The following is an 18409-nucleotide window of genomic DNA, read 5'->3' as shown; positions in this document are numbered from 1 at the left end:
TAAGGTTAACCTGAGCCACTTATTAGAGCTTGTTTCAAAACCAATTAACCAAATCAATCAACCATTCGGTAGCTACCTTGATTCACCTGTCCTCTGTTCTTTGTAAGCTTGTTGCATCTTCCCAGAGCTTGTTTATTGCTTCTAGTCTGTCTCCTTATTTCTTCTATGCATAAATCAATATTTTATTCCTGAGACACTATCTTATTGTATTTATACATATGTATTTTTCAATTATTGTTGAATATCTAATAGCATATGGAGGAAAAATAGCTGTTTTTCTCTAAATGCTTGTTTATCACAATTGTGGCATCAAATATATGGATTTCTCACACTGAGCAATTTTTCTGTTTAATGAAGATGCCAAGTGGGTATCCTGTGATTCACTTCAACTCTGGCAATAGGTAGAGTCAGCATCAACTCTCACAAGTTAAAAAGACTCTACCTCCTATTTCAGATTCCAGTAACAAGTGCCAGGTTGTGACCTGTGCTTCTAACCTGGCTGTTATAAATTGAAGAATCCCATAAGTCCCTTCTTAAATTCAAGATTTTGTTAGACTGTTCAAAAAACTTAGGGAAACTCTCATGCACATTTACCAGGGTATTGTCAAGGATGTTACAAAGAATGTAGGTGAAGTGGGACCAAGAGTAAGATCTAGACAGGTTCTAATCACAGGAGTTCTGTTCCATGGCATTGCATTACACCATCTCTCAGGACATGGATATGTATGTCAACCTAGAAGCTCCAAATCCTATAATTTACATAATCTCATGAAGGCTTCACTTCATAGGAATGATCAGTCATTGACTCAACTCTAACCTCTCTCCCCTTCCTGAGTCAGAATATGTGTGAAGCTACAAGTTTCAACTCAAGGTATGGTTTATTCTTGGTTGTATCAAAATGAAGATGAATATCTCCTTTCCAGTTACCAGTTTTTAGAAACTCATCAAAGTAGACAGTGAATGCAAACTTCGTACTTCCTATGAGAAGTACATAATCACAAAAGTTGCTGCTGGTGCTCTGGGTGAAGAATGAAAGGATTATATTATCATAATGACAAAGTTTTCTCATTAAGCAAAGTGTCTGGACCCATTGCAGAGTGTGCCTGCTGTTGAGTAAGGGGCATTCATGTTATAGGCCAAGAAGAATGGAGGAGAGAATGTGCAAATCTGTTCAGGGATGCTTTGTGGATGCCCATCTGAGTCTTATCAATTGGGAGAGACAAGAGAGAGAGAGAGAGAGAGAGAGAGAGAGAGAGAGAGAGAGAGAGAGAGAGACAGAGAGAGACAGAGAGAGATAGAGAGAGAGAGTTGGTCTGATGACACAATTCTACTTTTCCAGTTGAGGCCCTAAAGAGCTAGCAGAATATGTACACTTTTCAATCTCTCTAAAGAAGATAGTTTCCCTCAGTGTTGTGTCAAAAAGCCTTTAAACAAAGAAGGTAAGAAGCCTAGATTGAAAACTCCCAACATTCATTTCTTTTACTACATGTGCCCTGCAACAAAAACACTATGAAATTGCTATGAAGAACCAACACACCAAGAAAAGTGACGCAGAGGCTGTAGAACAAATAAAACTGTGGTATAAAAGAATGAAGAAAGTCAAAGAAAAATACCTGCAACAGATTTCCCGGAAACATAGATAGTCCTCAATGAAAGCTTTTGCTTCATTTGTTGTTGTTTTGAGACAGGATCTTAGTAGGTAGCCTTGGCTGGCCTGGAGCTCACTCTGCAGTCCAGGCTGGCTTTAAACTCAGAGATCCACCTGCCTCTGCTCTCAAGTCCTGGGATTAAAGATATATGCCACCAATCTAAGGAATAGTTTCTCCTTCTAAATCTGAATGCAGTCAAAATTAAGCATCTTTAACAGTAACAAATAAATGATCAAACCTTGAAAAAATTGAGAACAAAACATAAAACTTTCCTTAGTGTACCTTGCAATATAGTAATAGATTCAGTCAATGTATTTAGCATAGTAATAGAAAAATAGTCTTCTTCCAAATTAGTATGATTTCCTAATGTCTTAGAGTCTGTTACATACCTCTAGGTCTAAATGTTTTCTGCTTCTGAATCAGTTTAGTCATAAATCATGTTGTCTTACTTACCTCTGCTGTCCCTATACTAGACACTATGTCAACCCAGAAGGAAACTCAGCCCCTTTCCTTCTTTGTTCCATGGATACCTCTTTCTCTTTATTCAGCCACAGATACTAGCTGTCCATCCACCAAAGTAGAGCAGCCATGCTCATCTCCTCACGTTCTATCAGACTGTCTATGTGGTAGTGAGAGGAGGCAAGGACTAGTCTTGACTTCCTGAGTCCAACTCACCTTTTAAGAACATAATCAGCTTCTGTAACCTATTTGTTAGATAAATCTTCTTCCCCTGCCCAGATACCCACCACTGTTCTGAAGCCAAATCAAGTTGCCACAGCCTACCCAACAGTTCCTTGATGAGGCCCTGGTTAATCCTCTGACCACTTGGATTCAGTGGTGAGAATAGCAAACTTCTTACCAGCATTCCCTCTACAACACTCTTAAAATATCCCCTTGAGTCCCCCAGCAGTCACCACTAGAAATCTCAGCCTCTCAGATCACTTGCTACATCCCATTGCACATGGGGCATTCTTTAATCTGATTCACATTTCTTACCTAACTCGCTATTCAAATTCTTTCACTAGAAATTGTATTCTGGGAATGGGGCCAGGCTTATGCCTGCTGGCTGGCTCCTGGCATGGAGCCACTGCAGCTGTGACCAATGCTGCTTGCCCCACAGGCAACAAGCACAGAAGTCCTGCCCAGTGGTCAGCACCTATGACAGGGAGATGTCCTGGTGCTCACTCAGAAAAGTCATAACTGAATAGGACAGTCAACCCCCAGTACGGAGCCATTGCAGCTGCAGCCTGAGGTGCTTGCCCTGCTGGGAGATGGAGAGTGCTGGGTAACAGAGCTGCCTGCAGGCTACAAGCATCAAGGTCAAGCCTGATGAGCCTTGGGGTGGCAGACATAGAGGGCAGGGAAGTGTGTGACAGCCAGGAGCTTGCATAGAACCTGCCCCAAGATACCCTGCCTAGCTGCAACATCACCTTGACTCTGGGCAACAGCAGAATATCTGAAACTAGTATCTTGGCAATGGTCCAGTATTTATGGTGCTTCAGAAACCAGAAACCTAGACCAATATTTGCATGCAACTGTCTGTGATATATATATATATATATATATATATATATAATGTGATACACTATAGTTTCCCATGCCACTATGATGAATGAATATTTTCAGGGAAGGTGGGAAGATAGAGGAATGGAGTGGTGGAGAAAAGTGGAACTAGAGACTCAATAGTGGTGGTAATTGTGATAGAAGGCTTCAGAGGATGGGGAAACATGTCATGACTGAATAGGGCCAACAGAATGGTGTACAGAAGTCTGGAGCTTACATTCTTATTCAGCCCCTCAAGAGCTTCCCAGCCACATGATCATCCTGGTTCTGAGCAATGACAGGATTTCCAAGATGAAGAATGGTTCATTTTCTCATTTGGACCTCCTCAAAAGACCTCTATGGTCCATGATGGCCCTGGAGGCCACTTTAGTACCTGTGATCCACTGCCCCAGGCCCTGCTAAAGCTGGAGGTTCATGTGGGTGTCCATGGTCTTACAGCAGCTGGGAGCTAGGTTGATATCCCTGGCCAGAGATACCACTCAAGACCAGAAAGATATCCTTGGTCTGGTAAGCTGTCTAAGACTATTCTGAAGTCTGTGAGCTGTGCTTCCACCAGGGGCCATGTTGATGTGGGTAGTCTCTGCTGCCTATTGAAGCCTTGGTAATGTTCAGGTCTGGGCTGCCTCAGAGGGCCAAGTCTGGGTCTGTGGCCCTATGGCAGGCTAAGTCTGTGTTGATTTCTGTGACCCATGTTGCCACCAAAGGCCATGGGGATGTCTGTAGTGTGTGCTGCAGCTTGAAGTGATGTTGATATCTTCTGGCTATGCAACCGCTGGGGTCCATATTGATGTGGGTGGTCTGCACTGCTACCTAAGGCCATGGAGATGTTTGGGTCTGGGCTGCTGCCAAGGGCCATGTCTGAGTCTATGGTCCTACTGCAGTCAACATCTGTATTGATGTCCATGGCCTGTGGTACCATTGAAGGTTATGCAGATATCCATGGTCTGTGCTGCTGCCGAGGGCTATGATAGGGTCCATGGCCCATGCAATGTCAGAGGTCTGTTCTGCATAGAGACCATACTGAGGTCTGTGTCATGTGTGGACACTAGAGACCAAGGGAAAAAAGTGTATTGCCATTAACAAAGCTGAAAAAAGTTAGAGACATGAAGAGCTCTTTAACATCAGATATGGAGTTGCAGAGTTTGAAGTTTGCCCAGCTGGTTTCTGTTCTTGCTTTGGTCCAATATTTCCTTACTGTGCTCCCTTCCCTACATTGTGGAATGGTAATATGTATCATGTGCCATTATATGTTGGAAATATGTGATCTGTTTTTTTCTATTTTGATTTTATAGCAAGTTACAGTTAAGAGATTACATGAATCTCAGAAGAGATTTTGAACTTTGAACTTTTAAACATTGTTGAGACTGTTATAGACTATGGGGACTTTTGAAGTTTGACTAAATGCATTTTACATTATGATATTGTTACAGGCTTATGGGGGTGGGGAGTGTAATGTGGTAATTTGAATATAATTGGCCCCTATAAGCTCATAGGGAATGGCACTATTAGGAAGTGTGGCTTTGTTAGAGGAAGTGTGTCACTATGAGGGCAGGCTTTGAGGTCTCATATATGCTCAAGATACCACCCAGTGAGACACACCACTTCCTGTTGCCTGTAAGATGTAAGACTCTCAGCTACTTCTCCAGCACCATGTCTGCCTGCATGCTGCCATGTCCCACCATGATGATAATTGACTGAACCCCTAAACTGTAAGTAAGCCACCTCAATTAAATATTCTCCATTATAGGAGTTGCCATGGTCATGGTGTCTCTTCACAGCAATAGAAACCCTCACTAAGACAACTCTGTTATATGAGGATGGTATCCAGCACTCAGAGCCTGAAGCAGGAGTATTGTTGCCGGCAGCTTATCTGACTTAGTGAATTCTAGACTATGCTGAACAGTAAGAGGGGAAGAGCAAGCAAGTGAATGAGAATGAGAGAGAGAGAGAGAGAGAGAGAGAGAGAGAGAGAGAGAGAGAGAGAGAGAGAGAGAGAACAAATAGTATGAGAAGACAGGAGTGAAGAGAAAAGGATTTAGCAAATATCTTTCTTTCTTTTTGGAGTGTGTGTGTGTGTGTGTGTGTGTGTGTCTACATATTCCACTGTGTACAGGTATATATAGAGAGGCCAGAGATTGACCATAAGAAGTATACTTACTCAGTTGCTCTTCAGGTTATTTTTGAGACATGGTCTCTCACTGAACCTAGATCTGACCAATTTGGCTGAACTGATGATCCTTTCTGTGCCTCCCTAGTCTGGGATTATAGGTATGCCACTATACCTGATTGTTTTTTACGTGGGCACATGGGATAGAACTCAAATTATCAACCATGCATGGAAAATACCCTACTGATTGAGCTCTCGCCACAAATCTTTTTAATGTTTTTAATCAAAAATATTAAAATCCCTCTTTGATTTTCTTATTCAGTTTTTTTCCTTGAATTCTTGAACTGCTGACTAAATTGAATTCTTAAACTAGGAGTATCTTTATGTTTACAGGGGGAAAAGATTTTCTTTGTACCCATATGTGCACTAACTGGGGTCTACATATTATTATAACAAGATAGACTAACAGATCAAAGGGTACAATTTATTATGGATATTGACATAAACAAGAATTCACAGAAGATAAAAATTAAGTGATTAAATTTGAGTTTATGCATCACTTAAACAAAGGAAATGAATCTCTTTTGAAGGGACAGTATTTTGTTGATAGAAGTAATTTGTCCATATGTGAGAAAACTAGTGGAAAATACAGACATGTGTAACCACACCACTTGAGGAGTGATAATGAGAAGATCATGAGTTCAAGGTTATCTCTGCCTACATATCAAGTTTAAAGTCACCTGTAGCTACATAAGACCCTTCCCCTACCTCCCATGCTGACTGATTTCATGTTAACATAACACACCAAAGTTCATTTGAGAAGACGGCTCTCAATTGAGAAAATGCTTTTATAGGATTGGCCTATAGGCAACTCTGTTGGGCATTTTCTTAATAAATGGTTGATGTTTGAGTACTCAATCCACTGTGAGAAATGTAAACCCTGGGAAGATGGCCTTGAGTCATATAAGAAAGCAGAATGAACAAGCCATGAGAAACAAGCTGGTAAGAAGCACTTTTTCATGGCTTCTGCTTCAGTTTCTGCTTTCAAGTTCCTGCTTGAGTTCCTACCCTTATTACCTCTCAGTAATGGACTGTTACCTGGAAATGTAAGATTAAATAAACTCTTTCCTTCCAAAGTTGCTTCTGGCCAGTGTTTATCACAGCAAAAGAAACAGTAATTCAGATGCACACCATCCAAAAGATACTGATTTTTCCTCAAGAGGAAGGAATGTAGGAAGGAAAAATATAAATGAATGAATGAGTGAGTGGGAATTATTTTAGTAAAATCTGTTTATGCCAACTTGTCTTTGTGTCTGTGATATTTGAAATTGATTGATTGTTTAAAGTGAAGACATGGCTACTCAAAGTATAGTTGAAGTGAAGGTTTTTATTGTAGATATGAAGGAGAGTATAGCCAGAAGCATCTGCAAGAATAAAGAGCAGGAAGAGAAAGTAGTAGATTGAACATGGTCAGAAGAATGGAGCAGGCCATTAGAGGGGTTAGGAGAGAGCAAGAGAGGAGTACCAAGAGAAGGGGGTAAGAGAGAGGACCAAGAAGGCACATGGCCAAAATGTTAGGTTTATAGAGGAAGGAGAAGCTGGGAGAAGGGAAGCCTGTGAGCTGAAGAAATGTAGGGTGGAGGGAGGGTGTGTAAAGAAGAGTTGAGAGCTGGAGGAGTCAGCATGCTCTTTGGTATGTTGACAGGCATCACAGTTAGCCATTTGTTCCCAGTTTCTTTTGGACCAGACAGTGATCTTGATAAGATTTGGAATCACAGGAGGGATGAACCTCTGTGCATGCCCCTAAGGGATTACTTAGATTAGGTTAACTGAGGTGGAAAGATCCATCTGAGCTGTGGGTGGTACCATTCCACAGGTTGGGGTCTTATATGGAATAAAAACAGGAAGTAAGCTGAGCACAGGCATTATATATCTCTGCTTCATGACCATCTGCCTCTTCAAGTTTATTTTTCTACCATCAAATAAACCAATCTGGCCAAATAAACCCTTTCTCCCTTAATCACAGCAACAGGGAAAGTAAGTGCTCCACTGTCTATCCTCTGTGTCCAGAAATGAAAGTCCTCTTTATTTCCCACAAGAGGTAATTTATGCCATACTTTTAGGCAATAAAGAAGGTCAGAGCCTTCATCTCTTGATTCTGTTGCTTTTACCTCAAAATAGTCATTAAGCCAGAGTTGCATAGTCTGTAGTGGCACATTGTGGTCTTCTCCAACATAAACAAATACTTACTAAAATATAGCTTAAATGATATTTTTAGAATAAACCAATACATTAAAAGGATTTATCCTAAGAAAGTAGTACTCACAGAGATAACTATTCTAGGAATCAATGAGGTGATTCATAAAATCCTGTGGTGTACCGTGCAACTACTTCATCCTCTCAATGCGTTGGGAAGTGAAAGTGAGATTCAAAGACAAGAGATGAGGTTCTGTGATGGCTATTCTTGGTTGCCAACTTAACTGCATATGTAATTAACTAAAACCCAAGTAGATGGGTAATTCTGTGAAAGATTTTTCTTAAATAAATTATTGGAAGTAGCTAGACCCACCTATAATCCAGATTATGTGAGGAGGGAAGATCCACCTTTAATCTGGGCCATACCTCCTGATGGCAGCCTTTGTAAAGGACACAAAAGAAGGAAGTTTTCCTCCTTCCCAGCTTGCCCTTGCTGTCACTGTCAAGTCTATTCCTTCACTGACATTAGACCCCACTTCTTTAGGATTCTGGTATACACTGAAAACCAGCTGAGACATCCAGACTTATGGAGTAAACAACTACTGAATTCTTGGACTTTCTGTTGGTAGATAACCATTGTTAGACTAACTGCACCACAGCCTGCATGATATAGATAGATAGATAGATAGATAGATAGATAGATAGATAGATAGATAGATATAAAATATCTACATATAAAGTTTGGCTCCTCTAGAGAACCCTGACCAATACAGATTTTTATAACAGAAACAGTTCTAGAGCAACTGAAATAGATGAATTCTTTAAGTATGTGGAACAGGCTTTCCAATTTACTGACACCTACAGTTGCTGAAGGTTCCCCTAGAAGATCAGAGAATACTGAAAGCCCTGGTGTAGCTTGAGTTTTCCTGCCTGACCCACAATCAGGACAAATCTCTCTCACCTGCCAGTCCCACAGCCACTCAGACCCGACCAAGTAAACACAGAGACTTATATTGGTTACAAACTGTATGGCCGTGGCAGGCTTCTTGCTAACTGTGCTTATATCTTAAATTAATCCATTTCCATTAATCTATACCTTGCCACATGGCTCGTGGCTTACCGGTATCTTCCCATGCTGTTTGTCATCATGGCGGCTGGCAGTGTCTCTCTGACTCAGCCTTCCACTTCCCAGTTTTATTCTCCTCCTTGCCCCGCCTATACTTCCTGCCTAGCCAACGGCCAATCAGTGTTTTATTTATCGACTAATTAGCAACACATTTGCCATACAGAACTTCCCACAGCACTTCTCCCCCCCCTTTTTTTTTTTCAAAAAGGAAGGTTTTAACCTTAACAAAGTAAAATTACATATAATTTGGGAATTTGGGCGTAGCTTCTCTTACTACTTCCTGCTGGAGGGGGGCGCTGTATCTTATGGGGAAACAAAAAAAATTTTAGGATTATGGAGTAGTCCAGGAGGCTGTATTGTCTGAGCCAGTCGCCTTGAAACCATTCTGGATGTTGGATCATCTGGGCCATGGTGTCATCAGAGATCTTTCAGGGGGTCTTGGCTGGTCAAACCTGATGTATCTTAATCTTGAACAAATCCATAGCCTCTGGCTTTCTGTGGAAACAAAAGAGACTCTTTTCCAAAGTAACATATCCTTATATCCAAATTTTGAAGTCAAGGTACCTTTAAAATATACATTTTGGCATAACTCAACAGTTTTTACAATCAAATGTTTTTCTGCAGTTAAAAATCCCAAAGACAACACAATCCAGATTTTCTGTGTAATATCCATTTTTACGTGGCTTTTTTTTTATACTACCTTTACTGTCTCTTTAAAGACTTTATTTTTTAAAACTATGTATTTGTTTCTATAACTCTATATATCACCTTTTTTGTCTCTTTCAAGCCTACGTATCTTTTACGCACATTGTAAACTATTACATCTGAATCTGTCTTATTGTGAATCTCTTGCCTTAAACTGCAGCAGCTGTGGCTGCTGGCTCCGCCCACCTCAGCTTCCCAACATGGCTACATTTACCACCAGCTCTGGGAGCTATCGTGGGTCTATGCTTTTATCCAAGCAGCGTGTAGTCCAGAAACCTCTTTTTTTGTTTTGTACCTGCAAAGGCTAAATCCACCACACAGCTTAATGTGCCATTTGCAGAGGCCTCATTCCCGCCAAACTGCAGGTCGAGCGCACACACCAGAAACCCACAAGTAGCTCAAACTGGCAGCTGCCGCTCATTTGAGAGAGACAATTAGGAACTGTTTTTAGCTCCGTTTTAGAATCTTTTTTTCAGGTTTTAGATGGAAACTCTTGCCACCACGTTGGACGCCATTTGTAGCTTGAGTTTTCCTGCCTGACCCACAGTCAGGACAAATCTCTCTCACCTGCCAGTCCCACAGCCACTCAGACCCGACCAAGTAAACACAGAGACTTATATTGGTTACAAACTGTATGGCCGTGGCAGGCTTCTTGCTAACTGTGCTTATATCTTAAATTAATCCATTTCCATTAATCTATACCTTGCCACATGGCTCATGGCTTACCGGTATCTTCCCATGCTGTTTGTCATCATGGCGGCTGGCAGTGTCTCTCTGACTCAGCCTTCCACTTCCCAGCTTTATTCTCCTCCTTGCCCCGCCTATACTTCCTGCCTAGCCAACGGCCAATCAGTGTTTTATTTATCGACTAATTAGCAACACATTTGCCATACGAACTTCCCACAGCACCCTGGTGTGAATTATTTTACAGACTTATCAAGATTAATGCATTTAATTATACTGCTTTGCTGATTTAAGGAAGCAAGGAATTTCGTGACTATATAAAACTTCTGACAATTTGTGAAAAAAAAGGAAAATAATGATGCTGATTGGTTGATTCAAGATCTCTGGATAAATTGACAAAGGAAAAGAATGAGCTTTGTGATAAGATCAACCAACTTGGAGCATCTAGGAATGTGTTGAAAGACAGCAATGAACTAAATGTAAAATTGACTAACATCGGATGTGCATAAACAGTTTAAAGATTTCTAAGTTTGCCCTAGAAGAGAATCTTTTCTCCAGCAGTCACAGAGCTCAAGTTACAGAAAATCAAAATGAAGCCTCATCATAAGACTGACAGGATTACAACAAAAATTCATGTCCCAGCTGGGGGGGGGGGTGGGGATTGGTGATTAAAATAGGGGCATTAATTGGTAAAGAATAGGATCTTGTATCTTAGGATTGAGATGCATGGGAAGACCCTACTGAGGCTGGGAACTTTGAAGCCTCAGATTCTCAAGGGTTTATCTTACCCACCAGTGATCTTACCCAAGGAAGTAATCTCTCTACCCTCAGCAGAAGATATATTCCCACCCTAACCCCTCAAAAATTGCCTTATCCTCCTTTGAATGAGGACATTATTCCTTAATAGTCTGCTAAATCAGCAGTGACATTCCCTGAAGGAGATGCCAGGTAAGACATCAGGGTCCAAGAGTTGCCTCTAGACCTATAGCCAGATTTAGGGCCAAGCGGGCTTCTGGAGTGGAGGTAGAAAGTGTAGTCCATGAGGATGTGTTCTACATCAATAAAGAGCCTAATGAGTTTGCTAATTCATTCAATCAGAAGTCTAGGGAATATGTGTGGGAGGAGATTTTAAGGGTGTAGAATAATGGTGGAAGGAACATAAAACTGAATCAGGTTGAGGTTATTAATATTGGCCCATTGTGTGGAGATTCTAGATTTAATGTGGAAGCTCACACAGTTCAAAAGAAAGGTGTCAAATGTTTGTTTGAATGGTAGGCTGAGGCATTTGTCAAAGGATGGCCTACCTGAAAGAGGTTGGGGATGCCTGATACTGCTTGGCTTAGAGTTGATAAAGGGCTTTTAAGGCTGAGGGAAATTGCAATGTTAGAGTGGGTATGCTGTGTAAAACTTAATCCTTCACAATGGAAAACCCAGAATGCCCACCAGTGATCTTTTAAGATGTAAAATGGGGAGGGGGCACTGTAGATGTAACCAACCGTCTTATTAAATAAGAAACACAGAACCAATGCAAAAAGGAAAGCCAAGAGATCAGAGCTAAGAGCCTTACCCATCTGCAGCAGCTAACCTCTTCAGCCAAGAGACCTCTCCGAAAGAGACCTACTTCCTGTCTGTCTTTATATGGACTTCCTGTCCTGCCTTCTCATTGGTTGTAAACCCAACCACATGACCGCCTCGTCACTGCCTGTCTGTACAGACCTTCAGGTCTTCTATGGTTGGTATTGAGATTAAAGGCGTGTGTCTCCAATGCTGGCTGTATCCTTGAACACACAGAGATCTACCTAGTTCTGTCTACCAAGTTCTGGGATTAAAGGCATGCGCCACAAACGCCCAGCTCTGCTATGGCTTGCTATTAGCTCTGACCCCCAGGCAACTTTATTTATTAACATACAAATAAAATCACATTTCAGTACAAATAAAATATCACCATAGGGCACCAGCACATTTGAAGAGCTTTGTTGTCACCCTTCTTCTTGTGCCAGATCTTTGGGTTAGAAACATTGCCTGCTCAGTTGGATGAATTCAATGCGTGGGTTTAGTTGGGACTTGAGTAGCAGGGGGACTGGTAGCAGCAATGAATTGCCAAAGACAAGGCGATCGTAATTATCATAATGGACAGCATAGACAAAGCAATATCCATAATAACCTGACCCATAATGGGCAGCACAGGCAGAATGATTTTTATGATGGTATGACTGGTGTGGACCTTTAATACTTGCTAATCAATCATGATATTTCCAGGTATGAAATAGATAAGATGCCTACTGCAGTTTTGTTTGATCTATGTAAGTGGAAACATTCTCAAATGAAAGAAAGGCTACATTCTTTCTGGATTGTGGCAAAAAGAAACCCCGAGCTGATAACCAAGTTCCAGAGTTGAGCCAGAACCCCTTGAATGAAGGGAAGGCCAAGTCCTCCTTAGGAAGGACTTTGCTAAAATACCTAGGAGTTTTATGATTAGCCTTTGTCCAGTCTTTCCCCAAAGCAACATATGGCGTTTTTCAAGGACAACTGTACACTAGGGAAAAGAGAAAATATCAGGCTTTTCAGGGTCTATTGGATACTGGTTCAGAACTGACACTGATTCCCAGTGAGCCCATGAGGCATTGTGGCCCTCCAGTTAAAGAAGGGGCTTAGGGAGGTCAGGTGATTAATGGAGTTTTGACTGAAGACAGGCATACAGTAGTTTTCTGAGTCATCCTGTTGTCATTTCCCACTTCAGAATATATAATTGGGATAGATATACTTAGAAGTTGCCAGAATTCCCACTGGTTCCCTATTTGTGGAATGATAGCTATTATGGTTGTAAAGGCCAAATGGAATCCACTGGAGTTGCCACTGCCAGGGAAAATAGTGAATCAAAGACAATTATCACAGCCCAGGAGAAATTGCAGAAGTTAGTGCTGGTATCAAAGACTTGAAAGATGCAGGGGTGGTGGTTCCCACTTCATCTCCCTTTTACTCTCCTAACTGGTCAATGCAGAAGACAGATGTATCTTGGAGAATGACAGTTGCCTATCAAAAGCTATCAGTAATGACTCTGATTGCAACTGCTGTACCAGATATTGTATCCTTACTTGAGCAGATTAACACATCTCCTGGTACATGGTATGCATCTAAATGCCTTTTTCTTAGTACCTGTCCATAAGGACCACCAGAAGCAATTTGCTTTCAGTTGTAAAGACCAGCAGTATACATTTACAGTTCTGTCTCAAGGACATATTAACTCTCCCATCCTGTGTCATAACTTAGAAAAGATCTTGATCATCTGTCTCTTCCATAAAATATCACATTGGTCCACTATCTTGATGACATTATGCTAATTGGACCAAGTGAGCAGGAAGTAGCAATAATTTTGGACTTGGTGATAACACATATGCATATGAGGATGGAAAATAAATCCAATCAAAATTCAAGGGCCTTCTACCTCATCGAAATTTTTAGAAGTGCAGTGGTGTGAACCACACAGAAATATTCCATCTAAGGTGAAGGATAAGTTATTGTACCTGGCCCTTTCAAACACCAAGAATGAAGCGCAAAGTTTAGTGGGCCTCTGGAATCTCATTCCTCATTTGAATGTGTTATTCTTGCCCATATACCAAATGTCTCAGAGAGCTGTTAGCATTGTGTGGGGCCTGAAACAGGAGAGGCTCTTTAACAGGTCCAGGCTGCTTGAAAGGCTGCTCTACCACATGGACGATATGATGCAGCATACCCAATGATACTTGAGGTGTCAGTGGCAGATAGGGATGCTGTTTGGAGCCTTTGTCAGGCCCCTACAGGAGAATCACAGAAGGAACCTTTGGAATTTTGGAGCAACACTCTACTGTCATCTGTAGAAACCATTGTGTCTTTGAGAGACAGCTCTTGGCATGCTAATGGGCTTTGGTGGAAACTGAACATTTGACAATAGGCCACCAAGTTACCATGCAAACTGAACTGCCCATCCTGATCTGAGTGATTCACCAAGCCATAAAGTAAGATATGTACAGGTCAATCTATTAGCAAATGGTAGTGGAATATATGTAATCAAGTCTGAGTAGGTTGTGAAGGCACAAGCAAGTTACATGAAGACGTTTCCAAAATTCCTGTGGTTTCTACTTTTATCACATGCTACTTGCTCCTAAGTATGCTCCTACAGCTTTATGGGGTGTGCCCGGTGATCAGTTGAATAAGGAAGGGAAGACTAGGGCCTGGTTTACCAATGATTGTAAACATTATGCAGGCACCATACAGAAGTGGACTGCTGCTGCATTACAACCTGTTTGTGGGACAATACTGAAGGCACCAGCAAAGGGAAATCTTCCCAGTTGACCGAACTTCATGGAGCACACATGGTCATATATTTTGTTTGGAAGGAGAAATAGCCAGATGTGTTATTGTTCACTTGTTCATGTGCCATAGCCAATGGATTGGCTAGATGTCAGGGACTGGAAAGAGGATGGTTGAAATCTTTGTGAGAAAGACATCTGGGGAAGAAGTATGTGGATAGATCTCTCCAAATGAATGAAGGATGTGAAAATACCTGTATCCCATGTGAATGCCCATCAAAAAGTGACTTCAGAAGGGAGGAGTTCAATAATCAAGTAGATAGGACAATCCATTCTATGAACAGTTAGTCTCTTTCCCCTTCCAATCTTGTCATTACCCAATGATCACATGAACAAAGTGGCTGTTGTGGTAGAGATGGAGGTTATACATGAGTTTGACAACATGGACTGCCACTCACCAAGGCTGACCTGGACACAGCTGCTGCTGAGTACCAGATCTGCCAACAGCAGAGAACAACACATTGCCCCACATATGGCAGCATTCCCCAGGGGGAGCCCCTATTGGCTGGTGGCAGATTGATTACACTGGACAACTTCCTCAAGAGAAAGGACAGAGTTTTGTCTTCCTGGAGTAGGTACTTATTCTAGCTATGCATTTGCCTTTCCTGCATGCAATGCTTCTGCCAAAACCACCATCTGTGAACCTACAGAATGCCTTATCCACCATTATGATATTCCACACAGTATTGCTTCTGACCAGGGAACTTACTTCACAGCCAGAGAAAAGTGACAGTGGGCCTATGATCCTGAAATCCACTGGTCTTAACAGGTTCCTCAGCATCCTGAAGCAGCTTGCCTAATAGAATGATGAGATGGCCTTTTGGAGACACAGTTATAGCATAGATTAGGTGGCAGTAGCCTAGAGGGCTGGGGCAAGAATCTCCAGAAGTTGGTATATGCTTTTGAATCAGCATTAAATATATGGTATGGGCTCTCCCATAGTCAGGATCCATGGATACAGGGATCAGAGGGTGGAAAAGGGAATAGTACCACTCACTATCACCCCTAGTATCCCAATAGGAACAATTTTGCTTCCTATTCCCATGACCTTAAGTTCTGCTAGCTTAGAAGTTTTGGTTCTAGAGGGAGGAGTGCTCCTGCCAGAATGCACAACAAGCATTCCACTGAGCTGAAAGCTCGGGCTATCCCCTGGCCACTTTGGGTTCTGATGCCCTTAAGCCTACAGACTAAGAAGGGAATAACAGTGTTAGCAGGGTGACTGATTCAGATCACCAAGGGAAAATTGGATTGCTTCTTCATAATAGAGGTAAGAAAAATTATGTCTGGAATGCAGAAGATCCTTTAGGGTGTCTCTTGGCATTACCATGTCCTTTGAATAATGTCAAGTGGAAACTGCAACAACCTAATCCAGGCAGGTTGATGACAAAGGACACAGGACCTTCAAGAAGGAGAGTATAGGTCAATCCTCCAGGAAAAGAGCCAAGGTTTATAGGAAATACAGAAAGGGTAGTTGATGAAGACAGTTATAAATACCAGCTATGGCCATATGACCAGGTGAAGAAACAAGGATTATAATTCATGTTTCTGTGATATTTTGTTAAGAATGTATTTTGGCAGATATTTGTGTTTTCTTTCTTGATTTCTTTATATGCAATATAACATCAATTAAGAAATATTAACGGTTATCATATTTTTAAGTTTTGAGATACTAAAAGAATGTCCCTCAAGAGCTATTACCACCTATCCTAATATTTAGAATGTGTTTGCAGTTGTGTGAGGCATTATTACAGCATGTTAGGACTAATTATGACCTGGTTAAATATACAATGTGTTTGTGGTTGTGGGTGGAAAAGTTATATCATGTGAGGCATAATTATGACCTGGTTATTGGTTTCATTTGGAAATTAAGCATGACATAGGAGATATGAATGTTTATGAAGTTGACAAGGGGTGGACTCGTGATGGCAATTTTTGGTTGTCAGCCTCACTACATCTAGAATTAAAACCCAAAGTGCCAGGTATACCTGTGATGGATTACTCTTAATTAAATCATTTGAAGTAGTAGACTTACCTTTAATCAGAGCTACAACTTCTGGTGGCATCCTATATAAAAGACATGGAAGAAGGAAGCTTTTGTTCCTCGCCTACTTGCCCTCACACTTGTAGCAAGTGCATTCTTTCAGTGGCATTATAGCCTATTTCTTCAGGATTCTGGCATATACTCAAGACCAGCTGGGACATCCAGCCTGGTGGACTGAACAACTACATTTCTGTACTTTTTGTTGGTAGACAGTCATTGTTGGATTAACTGGACTACAGCCTGTATGCCATTCTAACAAATCCCCCTCATATAATATGTATGTATTTAAAACTGTACACATATGTTTGTTTTCATTTGGAAATTTGGGTTTTTGATGGCTAAATGTATATTCCATAGATAGATAGATAGATAGATAGATAGATAGATAGATAGATAGATAGATTCATTTTATCAATTCTAGAGAACTTTGACTAATTCAGAATGGAGGAACCTGGGTTAGAAGATGGAGTAGGTTTGTGTTCACAGAATTGAGGTCTGCAAAATTGCCTGACTATAATTTCTTTTTCTTTCATGGTAGGTGTTTACATAGGCAAAACCATTTATGGATTTAGGAAATATAATGAAACCACATGGCATAACCTGACAGATATCATCTATTCACAACTTAAAGATGGTAACTTTTCTGGCTGTCTTTATCATCATCATTTTATTTATTTTGAAACTCATTCAGTATTTCTGAAATGTCATTCTAAAGATCTCTCTGTTTCTAACCTATTGTGTGATTTGATTTCTTTCTTCAGAACACCAAGGGCTTACAATAATAGATATGGTTTTAACAAATCATTTTTTAGTCATCCTCACCTCGTTGGGTCTTTATGTAAGCAGTGATCTTCGTTATCCAGTCACTTCACACATACAGGTATGAAAATTTCTTTGTAATCCATTGATAACTCTTAATATCTTCTGTGGTATAAAAAGAAATAGTTTTCAATTCAGTTATGAATGGTATATCTTAGAACTAAAATTAAAAAGATGCAAAGCATGATATCACAACCTTTTCCTTTACTTCATAGAATTTGAAGTACATGTTGAAATTGGCATTAGTTTTATTGCTGTACCATTTATGGTAAATTTTAAACATATACAATGGGAAAGACATCATCTATCTGTGTATTTATTTATTGGATAATATGTTTCCAAAATGCTATAGGGTAACTTATATTGCTAGATGTTATATTAAAATTAACAGAAATTAAATGTCAAAGAAATGATACTAGCCTAAGATGATGGAGATGCCAACTACCCTGATAATTACATACTGTACAAAAATATTGAAATATCATGCTGTCCCCATGCATGTGTAAAATTACAAGTTAATCAAAAATAAAGCAGACCCCAAAATTCTTCATATACCTGAGAATCAGTCCTGTTGGGAAATTTGTGATAGGGCAACTGAAAATTATTTGACAAGGAAACAAGGAAAAGTGAGGTTGAGACTGTTTATCCAGGCCTAGCTACAGGGACTAGATAGTTTCCACAGGCAGAAAGACAGAGGAAGAAAAGATAACATAACTGTGGGACAAAGAGAAGAAAAATATACATACCATGAAGTTCCATCAAGAGACTGGAGAAGAAACTACATTAACGTTTGGCCATATACCTGCTGGAATACAAAAGAAAACAAAGGGTGTTTTTGTGTGAGTGTGTGGTACAGCCTGAAATACAAAGGTTTGTTACACCTTTTGAAAAGCACCTAAATTTTTAACTTTGTTTTTTTTTCTTCTTCTTTCCTCCTCTTCTTCTTCCTCCAGCTTTCAAGAGCAGACTTTTGTGGTTTTGAAAGGGTAAGACTTTTTATTTTCTAATATGGTTTAGAAGATACATATTCACTTGGTAACTTGCAAAGCAATAATTCACAATCTAGATATTTCTTGCTACCATAAAATTATTTTCAGTTTAAACTAAAAACATACTTCCATAACTATCAGGCCCTGGTCATTTCAGCGGGCATCTTTCCTCTAATGGGTT

At 40.5% G+C, this 18409-nt stretch overlaps 1 protein-coding gene across 5 annotated transcripts in view; it reads left to right on the top strand.

Annotated features, from left to right (window-relative positions):
* The window catches only part of LOC131923819 (cation channel sperm-associated auxiliary subunit beta-like), a 170900-nt gene that overhangs the window by 51031 nt on the left and 101460 nt on the right, over positions 1-18409 (top strand). For all 5 annotated transcript variants that reach the window (XR_009382733.1, XM_059279005.1, XM_059279004.1 and 2 more), the window contains exons 8-10: positions 16959-17054; positions 17182-17300; positions 18193-18225. Coding sequence is in view for 4 of the 5 variants with exons in the window: in XM_059279005.1 (XP_059134988.1) it covers positions 16959-17054; positions 17182-17300; positions 18193-18225 (248 nt within the window). In the remaining variant the exon portion in view is untranslated. The remainder of the gene's footprint in view (positions 1-16958; positions 17055-17181; positions 17301-18192; positions 18226-18409) is intronic.

Source organism: Peromyscus eremicus, chromosome 14 (genome assembly GCF_949786415.1).
Source record: "Peromyscus eremicus chromosome 14, PerEre_H2_v1, whole genome shotgun sequence".
Taxonomy (NCBI): Eukaryota; Metazoa; Chordata; class Mammalia; order Rodentia; family Cricetidae; genus Peromyscus; species Peromyscus eremicus.
Note: the sequence above shows the minus strand (reverse complement) of the source record. Positions and strands in the feature narration are given on the sequence as shown.